Source organism: Phocoena phocoena, chromosome 8 (assembly GCF_963924675.1).
Source record: "Phocoena phocoena chromosome 8, mPhoPho1.1, whole genome shotgun sequence".
Lineage (NCBI taxonomy): Eukaryota > Metazoa > Chordata > Mammalia > Artiodactyla > Phocoenidae > Phocoena > Phocoena phocoena.
This window is the reverse complement of record NC_089226.1, coordinates 100,998,426-101,015,347: the sequence shown is the minus strand read 5'-3', so window position 1 is coordinate 101,015,347 and position 16,922 is coordinate 100,998,426. Positions and strand designations below refer to the sequence as shown.

Genomic DNA, 16,922 nt, shown 5'->3' with positions numbered 1-16,922 from the left:
GTGTATTTGCACAGACTGCTGCTTCAGGGATCCCCAAGGGCAGCCTCAGCAACTGCCTTGATATTGGGGCCCACTCTAGTGCTGTTTCCTCCCTTTTTAAGTTTGGGAGACAGATTAGACATTTGAGCTGGTCCCAACAAGAGGAGCACTTCAGGAGAGAGAACGAGAAGTTACGCCTACTGTGTGCTCCTTGAGCACTTTCCTTAGAGATGGGGAAAGCCTCAGCAGCTGTGACTTGCTCAAGGTTAGATCCTGAGATGTGTGCCTCAGGTCCGCTGCTCTTTCCACAGCCGGAAGCTGTGGAAAGCTGTGGGTTGATCAAACACAGCAGCAGCTGCTTAGCCCAGCTGATAGGCCCCTCCATCTCAAGGTCCTTGTCCCTGGGGCCTCCCTAGCTCTCTTCCTCCCTTCCTGGCCTGAGCCAACACCTTGGTAGTGTAGGGAGGAACTGACCGCTATAACATTCTAGGGGGAAGCAGCACCCTCCAGTGTCTTCACTCAAATGCCACCATAGCAGGTTCTGCTAAATGCCTTTAAGTGGGCCGGTGGCTCTGGCTCCTGGTGGGTGCACTCCACGCAACCCGCTTACGCGGAAGAGAGGCGATCTGGCTGTAGCCCGTGGAGTGCGGAAGGTGCCCGGTGGGGGCAGAGCTCCCCAACCAGGGTTAGGGAGAGGTTGCAGAACTCCCATTCTGGGAGAGGACCGACGGCAGAGGGAGAGGGTAACAGCCCTGAGGAGGTTAGGAGTCTAGGGACAGTGCGGGCTTTGTGGAGGATCCGCCTTTATTCACTAGGTAAATATGGGGTTGAGGATACAGCCTCTACTGCCCGATGACGGAGGACACAACCTGCTCTCGACCACCCAGCAGGGAAATCGCCTGCCGTCAAGCAGCGGGCCCGGCGAGAAACCCGGCACACGCTGTGGCTGCCTTATGAATATTCATGACCTTTGGGCCAATCAACGTCTGAACAGCTCAGAGCACACCAATTGGCTTACCGCATGCAGATAAGCATCGTAGATGGTATTCCTAAAGCTGGTAGAGACTTAAGTCGGGCTGGAAACGGAACCTTGAGCGGAAAGAGCTCGGTTTTCGGAGGAGTGTACCGCGCGATTGGGCGACGGCTACGTCACTTCCTATCGGACGGGCGGAAGTTGCTTCCCAGCATGTTGCAATTTGTAGAAGCGAGTTCCGGTCGTGGCCGAAGAGGTTGCATTTTGTTAGTACCGGACAGTTGTGATGGCTGCGGTGGATTCGGATGTCGAACCGCTGCCTCGCGGGGGTTTCCGCTGCTGCCTCTGCCACGTCACTACGGCCAACCGTAAGCGGTGGCTAGTGAGGGGGGTGTTTATGGGCTTTCGTCTTTGGGTCCTAGCGAAAGTTAGGGTTATAGGTCCTAGTTCTTGCCAAGTCGGTTGGTAGGGTCTCACCTCCGTTTTCTCTCCGCTGTCCGAAGGGATTACAGAGTGGGGGAGAGTCCCACCACCTTACACCCCAGCTTCCCAGTATCCGAAATCTCGACGACAGAAGTTTCGTTATTTTATTTCCTCTTTAACCGTCATCTATTGGATATTCCCTTTGTGCCTGCTACTCCGCTGGGCTCTAGAGCGGGCAGAGGGGATTTAGAGATGAAGGAGCTCACCACCTAGAGATGGAAGCAATTTCAGTATCCTATAGATGTGTTTGGAAAGCTGCAGGGTCACAGAGAAGGTAGTAATTAAGCGAGGGAAGCCCTACAGAGGAGCTTCCCAAAGGCAGAGATGGGTGAAGTAGCATGGTATGCATGTTTGGAACGTGGGTTTGGAAAAGGAGACAAGGTCCTTTTATGACAGCGCGAGAGGCTCAAAGAAACCTCATATTCCACTTTTGAAGTCTGGAATCATAATCTCCCCTAAACATGATCTTTCATTCTTTTCCTTTGTGAATGGCACTACCACTTGTCCAGTAGGGCAAGCCAGAAATCCAGGATAGTCTTCTGTGGCCCCACATATACACTGGTGACATCAAGCAGCTGACTCAAAATGTAATAAAAAATTAAAAATCAGCTAAGTTTTCCCGCATTCGCCATGTACCAGACTCTCAGGCAAGTGCTATATATGAATAATATCAACGTGGTAGGTACTATTATTATCTCCGTTTTATACCTGAGGAGACATGAACAGCGAGGTTAAGTAAGTTGCCCAAGATTTCGCACAGCTTGACAGCTGGGATTTGATTCTGGGTAGTGTGACTTCTGATCCTGCGCTTGTAATCTCTATAATATACCCAGAAATGATAAATAGTCTAGGGTCCTGATTTATTTAGTTCTTCTATAAATGACCTAGATAAGTTACCTGTTAATTTCTTTATAGTGTGCAGGTGTTGCTCTACCTAGCACTTGTAGATGGTTTAAGAAATACTTGTGGGGCTTCCCCGGTGGCGCACTGGTTAAGAATCCGCCTGCCAATGCAGGGAACACAGGTTCCAGCCCTGGTCCGGGAAGATCCCACACGATGTAGAGCAACTAAGCCCGTGCACCACAACTACTGAGCCTGCACTCTAGAGCTTGCGAGCCACAGCTACTGAGTCCATGTGCCACAACTACTGAAACCCGTGCGCCTAGAGCCCGCGCTCCACAACAAGAGAAGCCACTGCAATGAGAAGCCCTCACACTGCAACAAAGACCCAATGCAGCCAAAAAAAAAAAAAAAAAAAAATTGAAAAAAAAAAAAGAAATACTTGTGTACAGCCAGTTCTCCTGGGAACCACTTAAAATGCTTTATATAGACAAATGGACAAGAGAGGAAGCTGCAAGGAGCCAGGACTTTGTCATTCAAATGTCACATTTTCTATGGCTTGGAAGAGTCAGTAGGATCTAGGTATGCCGAGAAAAAAGTCAGGGTAGGTACACTGAAGAGCAATTCGGATGTTTTTGTCCTCACGTTTGTCTTTGCAGGACCCAGCCTAGAGGCCCACCTGGGAGGCCGAAAGCACCGGCACCTGGTAGAACTACGAGCTGCTCGAAAGGCCCAGGGACTTCGAAGCGTGTTTGTCAGTGGCTTTCCCCGGGATGTGGGTTCTACTCAGCTCTCTGAGTACTTCCAGGCGTTTGGACCTGTGGCCAGTGTTGTCATGGACAAGGACAAGGTAGAGTGGGTGGCTCTGGGGGTGAAGAATGAGTCAGGTGTCCTGCACACCAGAAGAAATGGGGTGGGAGACGAGCAGCCTGTTTCTGCTGGTTCCTAATGTGGCTACCCTTGGTGGACACTCCAGTACTTGGGCTAGTCCAGCTTTGTGAGTCTCTCACCCTCGCCCCCCCACCCCTGCTTGGATTTTATCAGTTCGTCAGAATTAGTCACTGGGGAACTTGTTGGTCATTTATTTATTCAGTCAGTCTTTTATTTGCCAAATATTTATTAGCTGCTAACTTTGTACTAGGCACTGCTTAGAACTGCATTCTGAGTAGTGCATAGGTTAGTCATGGTCCCTGCTTGCACAGACCTTACAGTCTAGTGGAGGAAGTAGACAATTAAATGAGTAACTACTACAGTGAAGTGGGTGCTTTAAGACCACACCGTTGGGAGATCTATCCTAACCCTTCAAGAAACTGGTTGATAAACCAGCTAGCAGTTTATTAACTTATGCTGAAAGGTACTGAGGTCATCCGGTCAGAACACCCTGTCCTCGGGACAATGCAAGACAAACAGACTTGTTCTTTGTGGTCCTTTTTGTCTTGCTTCCATGCCGACCTTTTGTCAGAGTCTCTCTAGTCCCCTGGAAAAAGTTTGCCGTTGTGGTGATGTGCTCCGTGGTCATATTGTAGCTCTGAGGCTACACTCTGGTTTTGTGGGCTTAGATGATCCCAAATCTACTTAGCAGCTCAGGTCTTCTTTTACCACGCCGTGGGGTCTGTTTTTCTTAGAAATTGCATTCAGCAACCGACTCACAATGGTTTAAACAAACAGGGTTCAGTTGTTCTCTTATAACAAGAAGTCCAGACCTGGGCCATCCACGATTTTACTGTTTTCCTGCTCTGTCATTATTGGCATATGGCTCTCACTTCATAGTTGTGATTATGCTGGTTCCACATCTTCCGACAAGAAGCAGCAGCAGGTTGAAGGGCAGACTATCAAAGGCTAGGGTCATCTGAGTCTGATCCCTTCCCCCGCTTTCTTTATTTCCCAGGAAAATATTTCTCAGAGGCCTCTTCAGCAGACATCTCCTCATATTTCATCGTCCAGAACTCTGTCTATCGCCTGGTTACTCCTAGCTACAGGGAAGCCTGGGAAATGAAGTTTTTTTAGCTGGGCACTTTGCCCCTCTGAGCAAAAAGCAGGGTTCTGTTAGTAAGGAAGTTGGGAGAATGTATATTGGGTGGGCAATTGGCAGTGTCTGTCCCAGGTGACTTCTTCAGAAAGCTCAATGCCACCATTTTTGTTCATATTTATTTCAATTGTAAAGAAAGATCTTTTCCTGAACTTAAACCTCAAGTTTTTGAGGCTTCTATCAATAATGATAACAATAATGACTAAAATTTTTATGGAGCAATTATTATGCACCAATTATATGCTAAGTGCCGTATATCTTTTTTTTTTTTTTTTTTTTTTGCGGTACGCGGGCCTCTCACTGTTGCGGCCTCTCCCGTTGCGGAGCACAGGCTCCGGACGCGCAGGGCCAGCGGCCATGGCTCACGGGCCCAGCCGCTCCGCGGCATGTGGGATCTTCTCGGACCGGGGCACGAACCCGTGTCCCCTGCTTCGGCAGGCGGACTCTCAACCACTGCGCCACCAGGGAAGCCCTAAGTACTGTATATCTTATTTAATCTCCACCACATTTCCTTGAGATCATCACTGGGGAAGTTGGAGATTTGGGGGAGTCCCTACTTGGGAGGCAGTCACGAGTTACTTAACCTCTCTGAGTTTCAGCTGCTTAATTTGTAAAAAGGGAATAATAATACATACCTTGTTGTACGAATCTTATGAGACTTCGAGATAGCTTACGTGAACTGTTCGGTTAATAATAAGCCCTCGGGGGCACGGGCTCAGTCCCTGGTCGTGGAACTAAGATCTTGCGTACCACACAGCGCGGCCTAAAAAAAAAAAAAAAGACCTCAGTAAATAGTGGCTGTAGTTGGGGATGCTGGTATTGAGAGGAGAAAAATGGCCGGGATACATCCTTCTGAATCTGCTTATCCCGCCCTCCCTGATGCCCTTTGTGCAGTTCTTGAGAGAAATACGTGCACACAGACAAGGCCAGGCAGACACCTAATTGCTAGCTGGGGTTTCGGCTGCAAACTTGGTGTTGCACTGCAGTCTGTTGAGCTGTGTGATTCCTCAGAATCAGAAGATGCACTTGGGCAGGCCCAAGTGGCTGCCTTTCTCCTTAGTTTCACTTTGGTTCTTTGTGCTGTTTGACATAGGGTAGAAGTGAGGGTAGACAGGGGACCTCCTTTTCTTTTTCCCCTCCTTGTATTGTCAGTTGATATTATATATTATTAAGATATATAATTCACTGGTTGTTAGTATATTTGGAAGATTCTGCAACCATCATATGATCTAATTCCAGAATGTTTTTTATCACCCCAAAAAGAAACTGTGAATCTATTATCTGTCATTCTCCAATTGTGATTCAGGCCTGTGTGCTGGTGAAGCCATCCCCCTGGTTAATTTTTGTATATGGCATGAGGTAGGGGTCCAACATCATTCTTTTACGTGTGATTATCCAGTTATCCCAGTTGAGAAGACTGTTCTTTTCCCATTGAATGGTCTTAACACCTTTGTTGAAAATCAGTTGGTCATAGATGTACGAGTTTATTTCTGGAGTCTCAATTACATTCTCTTCATCTGAATGTCTGTCTTTTTTGAAAAAAAAATAATTAATTTTTGGCTGCGTTGGGTCTTCATTGCTGCATGCGGGCTTTCTCTAGTTGTGGCGAGCAGGGGCTAACCCTTCGTTGTGGTGCACAGGCATCTCATTGCGGTGGCTTCTCTTTGTTGCAGAGCATGGGCTCAGGAGCGTGGGCTTCAGTAGTTGTGGCTCGTGGGCATAGTTGCACTGCAGCATGTGGGATCTTCCTGGACCAGGGCTCGAACCTGTGTCCCCTGCCTTGGCAGGTGGATTCTTAACCACTGCACCACCAGGGAAGTCGTGAATGTCTATCTCTATGCCAGTACCACACTGTCTTTTTTTTTTTTAATTAAAAAATTGTTTGGGAATTTCCTGGTGGTACCGTGGTTAGGACTCAGCGCTTTGGCTGTCAGGGCCTGGGTTCAATCCCTAGTCAGGGGACTAAGATCCCGTGAGCTGTGCAGCATGGCCAAAAAAAAAGTTTTTTTTAATTGAGGTAACGTTGGTTTGTAGCATTATATAAATTTTATGTGTACAACATTATACTTCTATTTCTGTATACCCTACAGTATGGTCACCACCAAAAATTTAGTTTCCATCCATCACCATACAGTTGATCCCCTTTACGCATTTTGCTCTGCTTCTTCCCCTCTGATAATCACTACTCCTCTCTGTATCTATGTGTCTGTTTTTGTTTGGTTTGTTCATTTATTTATTTATTTAATAGATGTTTTTATGGTACATATAGTACTTAATTTTTTTTAAAAACTTTATTTATTTACTTATTTATTTTGGCTGCGCTGGGTCTTAGTTGCAGCACGCAGGATCTTTGTTGAGGCACGTGGGATCTTTTAGTTGTAGCATGCGGACTTCTTAGTTGTGGCATGCATGCAGGATCTAGTTCCCCGACCAGGGCTTGATCCCAGCCCCCTGCACTGGGAGTGTGGAGTCTTACCCACTGGACCACCAGGGAAGTCCCTGTTCATTTATTTTATTTTTTGTTTGTTTTTTATATTCCATATATAAGGGAAATCATATGGTATTTGTCTTTCTTTGTCTTAACTCATTTCGCTTAGCATAATACCGTCAAAGTCCATGTTATTGCAAATGGCAAGATTTCTTTTTCAGTAGCTGAGTAATATTCTATTGTATATATACACCTCATCTTCTTTGTCCATTCATCCATTCAGGGGCACTTAGGTTGTTTCCATACCTTGGCTATTGTAAATAATGCCGCAGTGAACATAGGGGTGCATATATCTTTTTTTTTTTTTTTTTTCCTGTACACGGGCCTCTCACTGTTGTGGCCTCTCCCGTTGTGGAGCACAGGCTCTGGACACGCAGGCTCAGCGGCCATGGCTCACGGGCCCAGCTGCTCCGCGGCACATGGGATCTTCCCAGACCGGGGCACGAACCCGTGTCCCCTGCATCGGCAGGCGAACTCTCAACCACTGCGCCACCAGGGAAGCCCTCATATATCTTTTCAAATTAGCGTTTTCGTTTTCTTTGTATAATAACCCAGGAGTGGAATTGCTGGATTGAATGGTAATTTTAGTATTAATTTTTTTGAGGAATCTCCATACTGTTTTCCATAGCGGCTACACCACTTTATATTCCCAACAGTGCACGAGGGTTCCCTTTTCTCCACATCCTCGCCAAGACTTATTTCTTGCCTTTTTGATAATAGCCATTCTAATAGGCATGAAGTGATATCTCATTGTAGTTTTTTTTTTTTTTAAATCTTTTTAGTTTTGGCTGTGTTGGGTCTTTGTTGCTGTGCACGGGCTTTCTCTAGTTGTGGCAGGCGGGGGCTACTCTTCCTTGCGGTGGCTTCTCTTGTTGTGGAGCATGGGCTCTAGGCGCGCTGGCTTCATTAGTTGTGGCACGTGGGCTCAGTAGTTGTGGCTTGCGGGCTCTAGAACACAGGCTCAGTAGTTGTGGCGCATGGGCTTAGTTGCTCTGTGGCATGTGGGATCTTCCCGGACCAGGGCTCAAATCCATGTCCCCTGCGTTGACAGGCGGATTCTTAACCACTGTGCCACCAGGGAAGTCCAGTCTGTTTTTAAAATTTTGGTTGAGTTGTATAAGTTCTTTATATATTTTGGATATCAGCCCATTATCAGATATATCATTTGCAAATATCTTCTCCCACTTGGTGGGTTGTCTTTTTATTTTATTGATTGTTTCCTTTGTTGTGCAGAAGTTTTTTAGTTTGATGTCGTCCCATTTGTTTATTTTTGCTTTTGCTTTTGTTTCTCTTGCTTGAGGAGACATATCTAGAAAGATATTAAGAACAGTATCAAAGAGCTTACTGCCAGTGTTTTCTTCTAGGAGTTTTATGGTTTCAAGTGTTACATTCAAGTCTTTAATCTATTTTGAGTTTATTTTTGTGTGTGGTGTGAGATAGTGATCTAGTTTCATTTTTTGCATGTGGCTGTCAAGTTTTCTGAACACTGTTTATTGAAGAGACTGTTCTTACTCCATTGTATGTTCTTTGCTCCTTGTTGTAAATTAATTGTCCATATACATGTGGGTTTATTTCTGGGCTCTCAGTTCTGTTCCATTGATCTATCTGTGTGTCTGTTTTTCTGCCAGTACCATGCTGTTTTGCTTATTATGATTTTGTAATATAGTTTGAAATCAGGGAGTGTGATACCTCCAGTTTTGTTCTTTTTTCTCAGGATTGCTTTGGCTATTTGGGGTCTTTTGTGGTTCCTATAAATTTTAGAATTTTTTGTTCTGTTTTTGTGAAAAATGTCCTTGGGTTTTTTTTGTTTTTTTTTTTTTTTGAGGTACGCGGGCCTCTCACTGTTGTGGCCTCTCCCGTTGCGGAGCACAGGCTCCAGACGTGCAGCCTCAGCGGCCATGGCTCATGGGCCTAGCCACTCCGCGGCATGTGGGATCTTCCCGGACCGGGGCACGAACCCATGTCCCCTGCATCAGCAGGTGGACTCTCAACCACTGCACCACCAGGGAAGCCCTCCTTGGGATTTTGATAGGGATTGCATTGAATCTGTAGAATGCCTTAGGACATTTTGACAATGTCAGTTCTTCCAATCCATGAACATGGAATGTTTTTCTATTTATTTGTGTTTTCTTCAGTTTCTTTCAACAATGTCTTATAGTTTTCAGTGTATATGTCTTTCACCTCCTTAAAGTTTATTCCTAGGTATTTTATTCTTTTTGTTATGATCGTAAATAGTTTTCTTAATTTTTCTTTCTGCTGGCTGATTGTTAGCCTATAGAAAGAGAACAGATTTTTGTACCCTGCAACTTTACTGTATTCATTTATTATTTCTAGTGGGTTTTGGTAGAGTCTTTAAGGTTTTCTATATATAAAGTCATGTCAACTGCAAATCGTGATGGTTTTGCTTCTCCTTCCCAATTTGATGCCTTTTATTTCTTTTTCTTGTCTAATTGATCTGGCTAGGACTTCAATACTGTTTTGAATAAGAGTGGTGAGAGTGGGCATCCTTGTCTTGTTCCTAATAGCTTTCAGATTTTCACCATTGAGTATGATGTTAGCGATGGGTTTGTCATATATGAGTTTTCTTATATTGAGGTGCATTCCTTCTCTACCCATTTTATTGAGAGTTTTTATCATAAATGGGTAATGAATCTTGTCAAATGCTTTTTCTACATCTACTGAGATGATCCTATTTTTATTCTTCAGTTTGTTAAAGTATGTGTCTTGTTGATTGATTCATGGTTGTTGAACCATCCCTGCATCCCACTTGATGGTGTGTTTGATCCTTTTAAGGTATTATTGTATTGTATTTGCTAATACTTTGTTGAGCATTTTTGCATCTATGTTCCCAAGAGATATTAGCCTGTAGTTTTCTTTTTTTGTGTTGTCTTTGTATGGTTTTGGTATCGGTGATGTTGGCCTTGTAAAAATAAGTTAGGGGGCTTCCCTGGTGGTGCAGTGGTTGAGAGTCCGCCTGCCGATGCAGGGGACATGGGTTCGTGCCCTGGTCCGGGAAGATCCCACATGCTGTGGAGCGGCTGGGCCCGTGAGCCATGGCCACTGAGCCTGTGCGTCCGGAGCCTGTGCTCCGCAACGACGGGAGAGGCCACAACAGTGAGAGGCCCGCGAACCCCCCACCAAAAAAAAAAAAAAGGTTAGGAAGCGTTCCTTCCTCTTCAATATTTTGGAATAGTTTGAGAAGGGTAGGTATTAAGTCTTTGATGGTCCTGGACTTTTGTTTTTTGGGAAACTTTTTGATTACTGTTTCATTCTCCTTACTCGTAATCAGTCTATTCAGGTTTTCCATTTCTTCATGATTCAGTCTTTGAAGGTTGTGTGATTCTAAGAATTTGTCCCTTTCTTCTAGGTTGTCCCTTTGTAGGTTTGTTGGTGTATAGCTTTTCATATTCATAATATTTTCTTACCCTTTGTATTTCTGTGGTATCCGTTATTATTTCTCCTCTTTCATTTCTGATTTTATCTATCAGAGGCTTCTCTCTTTTTTTTCTTAGTGAGTTTAGCTAAAGTTTTGTCACTAGTACCACACTGTCTTGATTACTGTAGAAAGTACCTTTGTATAAGCAGGATGAGGTTCTAGCTTTACCACTGAAGAAAATATAAAAAAATATGGCCTTTTGCCAGAGCAGTTATATTTTTTCTGCTCCTGCTAACGTTTTACCTTAAAAAAAAAAATGACCCAATGAATATCATTAAACTCAACCAAATCATAGCAGCAGTGCTGTCATATTGCTGGTAAGTTTGTTGAAGATAGGGTTTATATGTTTATGCCTAACACAGTGATCATTACATGGATTCTTTTTTTTTTTTTGCGGTACACGGGCCTCTCACCGCTGCGGCCCCTCCCACTGCGGAGCACAGGCTCCGGACGTGCAGGCCCAGCGGCCGTGGCTCACGGGCCCAGCCGCTCCATGGCATGTGGGATCCTCCCGGACCGGGGCACGAACCCGCATCCCCCGCATCGGCAGGTGGACTCCCAACCACTGCACCACCAGGGAAAACCCTACATGGATTCTTAATATTAAAAGAGTCTAATTAAAGCAGGAAAAGTTAGGGGGTGAGTCATAGTATTACCAGTGAAATGTCATTGGGAAGACGGGGGTTTTATAAAATAGGTAAAATGAGGTTTTTCAGAGGCAGGCTGGGTGAGAATAAAATGTATGCGATTTGAGTGAAGGAGATAATTGCTTTTCTAAATATGTTCCCTGGTGGGAATTCCCTGGCGGTCCAGTGATTAGGACTCCACGCTTTCGCTGCCGAGGGCGTTGGTTCAATCCCTGGTAGGGGAACTAAGATCCCATAAGCCTCGAGGCGTGGCCTAAATAAATAAATAAATATGTTCTCTGATGTTATGGAAACAGCAAACAAATTTCCCAATTTATATGGTGGTCCCTATTTTAAAGATTCTCACCCACTGTCAGACCATGTGTTTGGATTCTAGGTTCTAAAACCATCATCATTGTCCCTGTTGTGGTTTGACAGGGAGTGTTTGCCATTGTGGAGATGGGGGACGTGGGTGCCCGGGAAGCTGTTCTCTCACAGCCCCAGCACAGCTTGGGAGGACATCGCCTGAGGGTCCGGCCACGGGAGCAGAAAGAGTTCCAGAGCCCAGCCTCCAAGTCCCCCAAAGGAGTGGCCCCCGACAGTTACCAGCTGGCAAAAGCACTAGCGGAGGCCCCGGACGTGGAGGCACAAATGGCGAAGCTCGTGGGGCTGAGGGAGCTGTCTGAGGCTGAGCGGCAGCTTCGGAGCCTCGTGGTGGCCCTGGTGCAGGAGGTCTTCACAGAGTTCTTCCCTGGTGCGTCACCTCCCTCACTGTGTCTGAGCCTTCCCTGTCCTCCCTCCCCTGTGTTTGCATGCCCAGTCCTCCCTCAGCTAGTGGTGTTCATTTGCCTGCTTTTCCATCTTTGTGCCCATTTTATTCTTCCACCACTCACTCCCTACAGTGTCTCTTGACCTTTATTCTCTGCTTGGTACCCAGGCTGTGTGGTCCATCCTTTCGGCTCTTCCATAAACAGCTTTGACGTCCATGGCTGTGATCTTGACCTCTTCCTGGATCTGGGGGACTTGGACGAGCCCCAGGTATGTGACCATGGAGGCAGCTGTGAAGAGTCAGTGGAAATGGTCATGTCTGGGCAAACACTTGACCTCTCGTGCCTTAATTCCTCATCTATAAAATGGGGGTAATAGGACCTGCCTGAAAGGGTTATTATAATTGGAGAAATGTGAATATGTATGGATATTGGATAGGATAAAATGAATCAACATGGGATAAATGGCATTTGTAACGGAAAAAAACAGATTTCAAAATAGCATGTATAATATCTTATTCGGGGAGATAATGGGTTATGTTTTTGCTTATCAGTGTTTTCTAACATCTAATGTACAGATCCTGCCTTGGGAATAGGAAAGGGTCATTATTTTTTAAATAGACTATTTTTTAGAGCTGTTTTAGGTTCATAACAAAATTGAGCAGAAAGTACAGAGTTCCCATATACCTCTCGCCCACAAAAGGTTTTTTTCTTGCTGCACCTCACAGCTTACGGATCTTAGTTCCCCCACCAGGTATTGAACCCGTGCCCCCTGCAGTGGAAGCGCACTGGATTCCTAACCACTGGACCACCAGGGAATTCCCTTTTTAGTCTTATTTAATCTGGAACGGTTCCTCTGCCTTGTTTTGTTTTTCATGACAATAACGTTCTTGTAAAATACTGACCGTTTATTTTATGGCATTAAACGGTTAATTTTTAAAAAGGCTTGTGAGGGCTTCACTGGTGGCGCAGTGGTTGAGAGTCCGCCTGCCGATGCAAGGGACACGGGTTCGTGCCCCGGTCTGGGAAGATCCCACGTGCCGTGGAGCGGCTGGGCCCGTGGGCCATGGCCGCTGAGCCTGTGTGTCCGGAGCCTTTGCTCCACAATGGAAGAGGCCACAACAGTGAGAGGCCCGTGTACTGCAAAAAAAAAAAAGCTTGTGAAGGTTAAATGAGTTGATATTTATAAAGCCTTTAGAATAGAGCCTGGCACATAATAAGCAGTAATAGATAGATCTTAGGGATGGAATGTTCCCCGGTTAGGGGACCGCATGTGAGGCAGTTACTCAGCTCGTTTCCATCCACAGCCAGCCCCAAAGGCTGCAGAATCTCCATCCCTGGACTCAGCCCTTGCATCCCCACTGGATCCTCAAGCCCTGGCCTGCATCCCAGCCTCCCCTCCAGACTCACAGCCTCCAGCTTCTCCCCAAGACTCTGAAGCCCTGGACTGTGAAGTCCCTTCCTCCTCCCTGGCACCCCGGACTCCAGACTCTGCTTTGGCCTCTGAGACCCTCGCCTCTCCCCAGTCCCTGCCTCCATCCTCGCCACTGCAGGAGGACCAGGGAGAGGGGGACCTGGGGAAGGCCATGGAACTGGCAGAGGCCCTGAAGGGGGAGAAAGTAGAAGGGGGAGCCATGCTGGAGCTGGTGGGATCCATTCTTCGGCGCTGTGTCCCTGGAGTGTACCGAGTCCAAACTGTGCCATCTGCCCGACGCCCTGTGGTCAAGTTCTGCCATCGGCCTTCAGGTCTCCACGGTGACATCTCCCTCAGTAACCGGTACCTTTGTTTGCGGGGTGGCGGGGAAGGCCAGATGGGCACTCTGGGGAGGTTGAGGAGGGTGCCCTGCACCAGCTGAGCCTTGAGGTTGTCCTTATTTGGTCCTGTCTCTCTTTCTGATGCTCATCTCATGTCTGGCTTTCATTTCAATGTTTGGAAAGTGTGTTTCTTGGGATACTGTTTTTAAGGATTTAGGAAAGAGTTCCATGGTTGAATAATTTTCAGCATTGGGAAATGCTGAGTTAAACACAGGCAGGTTTCTCCCTTCCCTCCCTCTCCCCCACTTCCTCTTTCCTCCCTCTCCCTCCCTTCCTATCTTTCTTTGCATAGTAAAGGCTCTGATCAGTCTTACAATAACATGCTCTGTAACTAAGACATTTATAGGATGTAGTGTTTCCCAGACACGTTTGATGTTCTTTTGTACATACTCTCTCCAGACCATGTCAGAAAACTCGGGAAACCCTCTGTTGGCCTTCTTCCAGCTGGCCCCCATTGCACAAGCCTGGAATAAGAGCTGGGGGTGATAGGTTCCTGAGCCCTAACACCCTTGTCCCCCCCTCTGTCCCAGGCTGGCCCTGCATAACTCCCGCTTCCTGAGCCTCTGCTCTGAGCTGGATGGGCGAGTACGGCCCCTTGTGTACACTCTGCGCTGCTGGGCTCAGGGTCGAGGGCTGTCAGGTGAGAATGAATCAGGACAGCCTTGGGGCTGTGTTCGTGTCGGGGCAGAGGCAGGGACTCAGGGAGAGAAGGAAGGTGGCAGGTACAGGAACCAGGGTTGTGAAAACTGCCAAGGAGGGGATCAGAACCGGCTCTAATCTAACCGGAATTAATTGATTATTTACCCAGGGAGTGGTCCACTTCTCAATAACTACGCCCTGACCTTGCTCGTGATCTATTTCCTTCAGACCAGGGACCCTCCTGTGTTGCCCACTGTGTCCCAGCTCACCCAGAAAGCAGGTACAGTAGCCCGGCCTCCATCCGCTCTGTCTCGTGAGCTTCATCTCTCTTCTTCATCTCACTTAGTCATATTGAGCTTCCCTGGGAATGAGATCTCTGCTATCACTCCCATATCCACCCTCCCCCGCCCCCCCTTAGTCTTCCTGCTTCCAGGCTCACCCTCACCTTTTTTACTTTCATAGGTGAGGGCGAACAGGTGGAGGTTGATGGCTGGGACTGTAGTTTTCCCAGGGATGCCTCGAGACTGGAGCCCAGCACCAATAAGGAGCCCCCGAGTGAGTTTGGGGAGCCTGGGAGAGGACTAATAAATGGTGCTAATGACACAGTTACTGGCACACAGCAACCTCGTGGGATAGCTAATATTGTTACTGCTACTTAACAGACGAAGAAACCATGCCTTGGAGTGATTAAGTGGCTTGCCCAAGGTCATGCTGCTGGCAAGGGGAAGGGGCAGTATCTGGGGGCATCACGGGAGAGAGGTTTGACCTCTTGTTTATAGGGATCAGAGGAGCCTGGCTCTGGCACTCTTCTGAGCCACTTGGGAGGGAAAAAGAAAGTCCAGCTAAGGGAATGGCTCTGGCACAGGGCTGATCTCACTTCTGGCCTCCAGGTGACCCCTTTTCCCTGGGTTTTCTGTTCCTCCAGGTTCCCTGCTGGTCCAGTTCTTCTCCTGCATCTCTTGTTGGGATCTTCGTGGCTCACTGCTGTCCCTGCGGGAGGGTCAGGCACTGCCTGTGGCAGGGGGCCTGCCCTCTAATCTCTGGGAGGGTCTGCGCCTCGGTCCCATGAATCTCCAGGACCCCTTTGACCTGAGTCACAACGTGGCAGCCAATGTGACCAGCCGGGTGGTCGGGCGGCTACAGAACTGCTGCCAAGCAGCAGCCAGTTACTGCCGAAGCCTCCAGTACCAGTGCCGTTCCTCCCGGGGTCGGGACTGGGGGCTGCTTCCCCTTCTGCAGCCCAGCTCCCCTAGCTCCCTGCTGTCTGCAACACCCATCCCCTTACCCCCCGCTCCCTTCACCCAGCTCACTGCTGCCCTGGCCCAGGTGTTACAGCAGGCTTTGGGGTGCCATATAGAACAGGGAACCAAGAGACTGCGGTCAGAGGGAGGTGGAACTGGGGAGCCTCCCCAGGGAGGGACAAGCAAAAGATTGAAACTAGACGGACAGAAAAGCTGTGAGGGGGGGCAGGAGGAACAGCAGGGACGTGCAGGGGGCCACGGTGAAGATGGGGTGGAAGAAATGGCGATAGAGGCTGGAGAGTCAGTGCAAGACTGGGCCTTGAGGAGCCCTGGGCAGCCAGGGGAGCTGGCCCCGATGACCGGAAAGCATCTAGGCACTGGAGAAGAGGGGCGGTCAGGCCTCGCAGCGCTGGCTGAGCAGGGGCCCGGAGGACCTGAGGCAGCCCGAGAAGGGTCTCAGGCCAAGGCAGGGAAGGGGGCGTTGCTCTCCTCAGTGGGCTGGCGCTGTGCCTTGTGCCACCGAGTGTGGCAGGGGCGGCGGCGTGCCCGAAGACGCTTGCAGCAAATCAAGGAAGGAGGTGGAGCTGGTGCTGGCACAGGAGCAGAGTGGCTGGCAACTGAGGCTCAGGTCACCCGGCAGCTGCGAGGCCTGAGTGGTACTGAACAGACGCCAGGGGCCGAGCCACTCCTGACCTTCGTGGTGTCTGTCTCCCAGGCTAACCAGGCTCTCACTGTGACCCCACTCCGGGATTCTCAAGGCCTGTTCCCTGATCTCCATCATTTCTTACAGGTTTTCCTCCCTCAAGCACTTCGAAACCTGCTCAAGTGAAGATGGGGACCCTAAAGGGCAATAAAGCTGCTAGTTTAATAAACGCTAGTTTCTGCTAATTTCCACCTGGTAATAATCCTCCTTCCCCCCAGTGCTTAATGCAGCCTCTCACAGGTAACCCTCTCTCGCCACCCTAAAATAGGTCTCTCAGTATGTTTCCTTCAGAGCCCAGGAGGAGTGTGTGTTTGGCACCTGGACCCACTCAGTAGAGTTCTGGAAAGATGGAGTGCTGGGTGGGTGGCTTGAGCAGCACCTGGGAAGTACCAAGTTTGCTTCCACATTTACCTTACTGCCCAGAGTTGTGAATGGTGACAGGGCTTGAAATTCGGCTTCAGGGTTCTTCATTCTCTCACTTAATAGAATTCATTCTGTTCTTAAATTGGGTTCAGATCTGAGCATGGGTAAAGGGCGACCCATCCATTGAATCGTCAGCCCTTCCCGGGTGACAGGACGTGGCTGGGTTCTCCCTCAGCCCCTCCCTTGTTGCAGGCCCGAGGACTAGCTCCTCTATTAGGCAGTAACAGCATCCTTGAGCTGCAAGGTCGTTTAATGGCAAAAAACCTCTTTTACAGAGGGCTTCGGACTTGGGCTCGGGTTAGAGGTACGAGCTCTCCTCTAGAAAGAGCCGGAACAAAAGGAACGTGGCACCTCGCCACCTCCACGCAGTTGCTTCCGCTCCTATGAGTGTCACACAACCACGATGTTCGGGGGTCTGGCAGGACCTCCAACAAATCACCGCGGGCCCCGCGACCCGGAGGGAAACGCCTCTGGGGCCCG

At 48.2% G+C, this 16,922-nt stretch overlaps 1 protein-coding gene across 1 annotated transcript; it reads left to right on the top strand.

The window, feature by feature from the left end:
* Window positions 1–1,220: 1,220 nt before the first annotated feature.
* TUT1 (terminal uridylyl transferase 1, U6 snRNA-specific) lies at window positions 1,221–16,145 on the top strand. Its single transcript, XM_065882997.1, has 9 exons — window positions 1,221–1,320; window positions 2,935–3,125; window positions 11,293–11,608; window positions 11,792–11,892; window positions 12,929–13,398; window positions 13,967–14,076; window positions 14,245–14,355; window positions 14,538–14,630; window positions 15,001–16,145. Exons 1-9 carry the CDS (start codon window positions 1,239–1,241, stop codon window positions 16,143–16,145), a joined length of 2,619 nt encoding a protein of 872 aa, XP_065739069.1. The 5' UTR covers window positions 1,221–1,238.
* The last annotated feature ends 777 nt before the right edge of the window (window positions 16,146–16,922 follow it).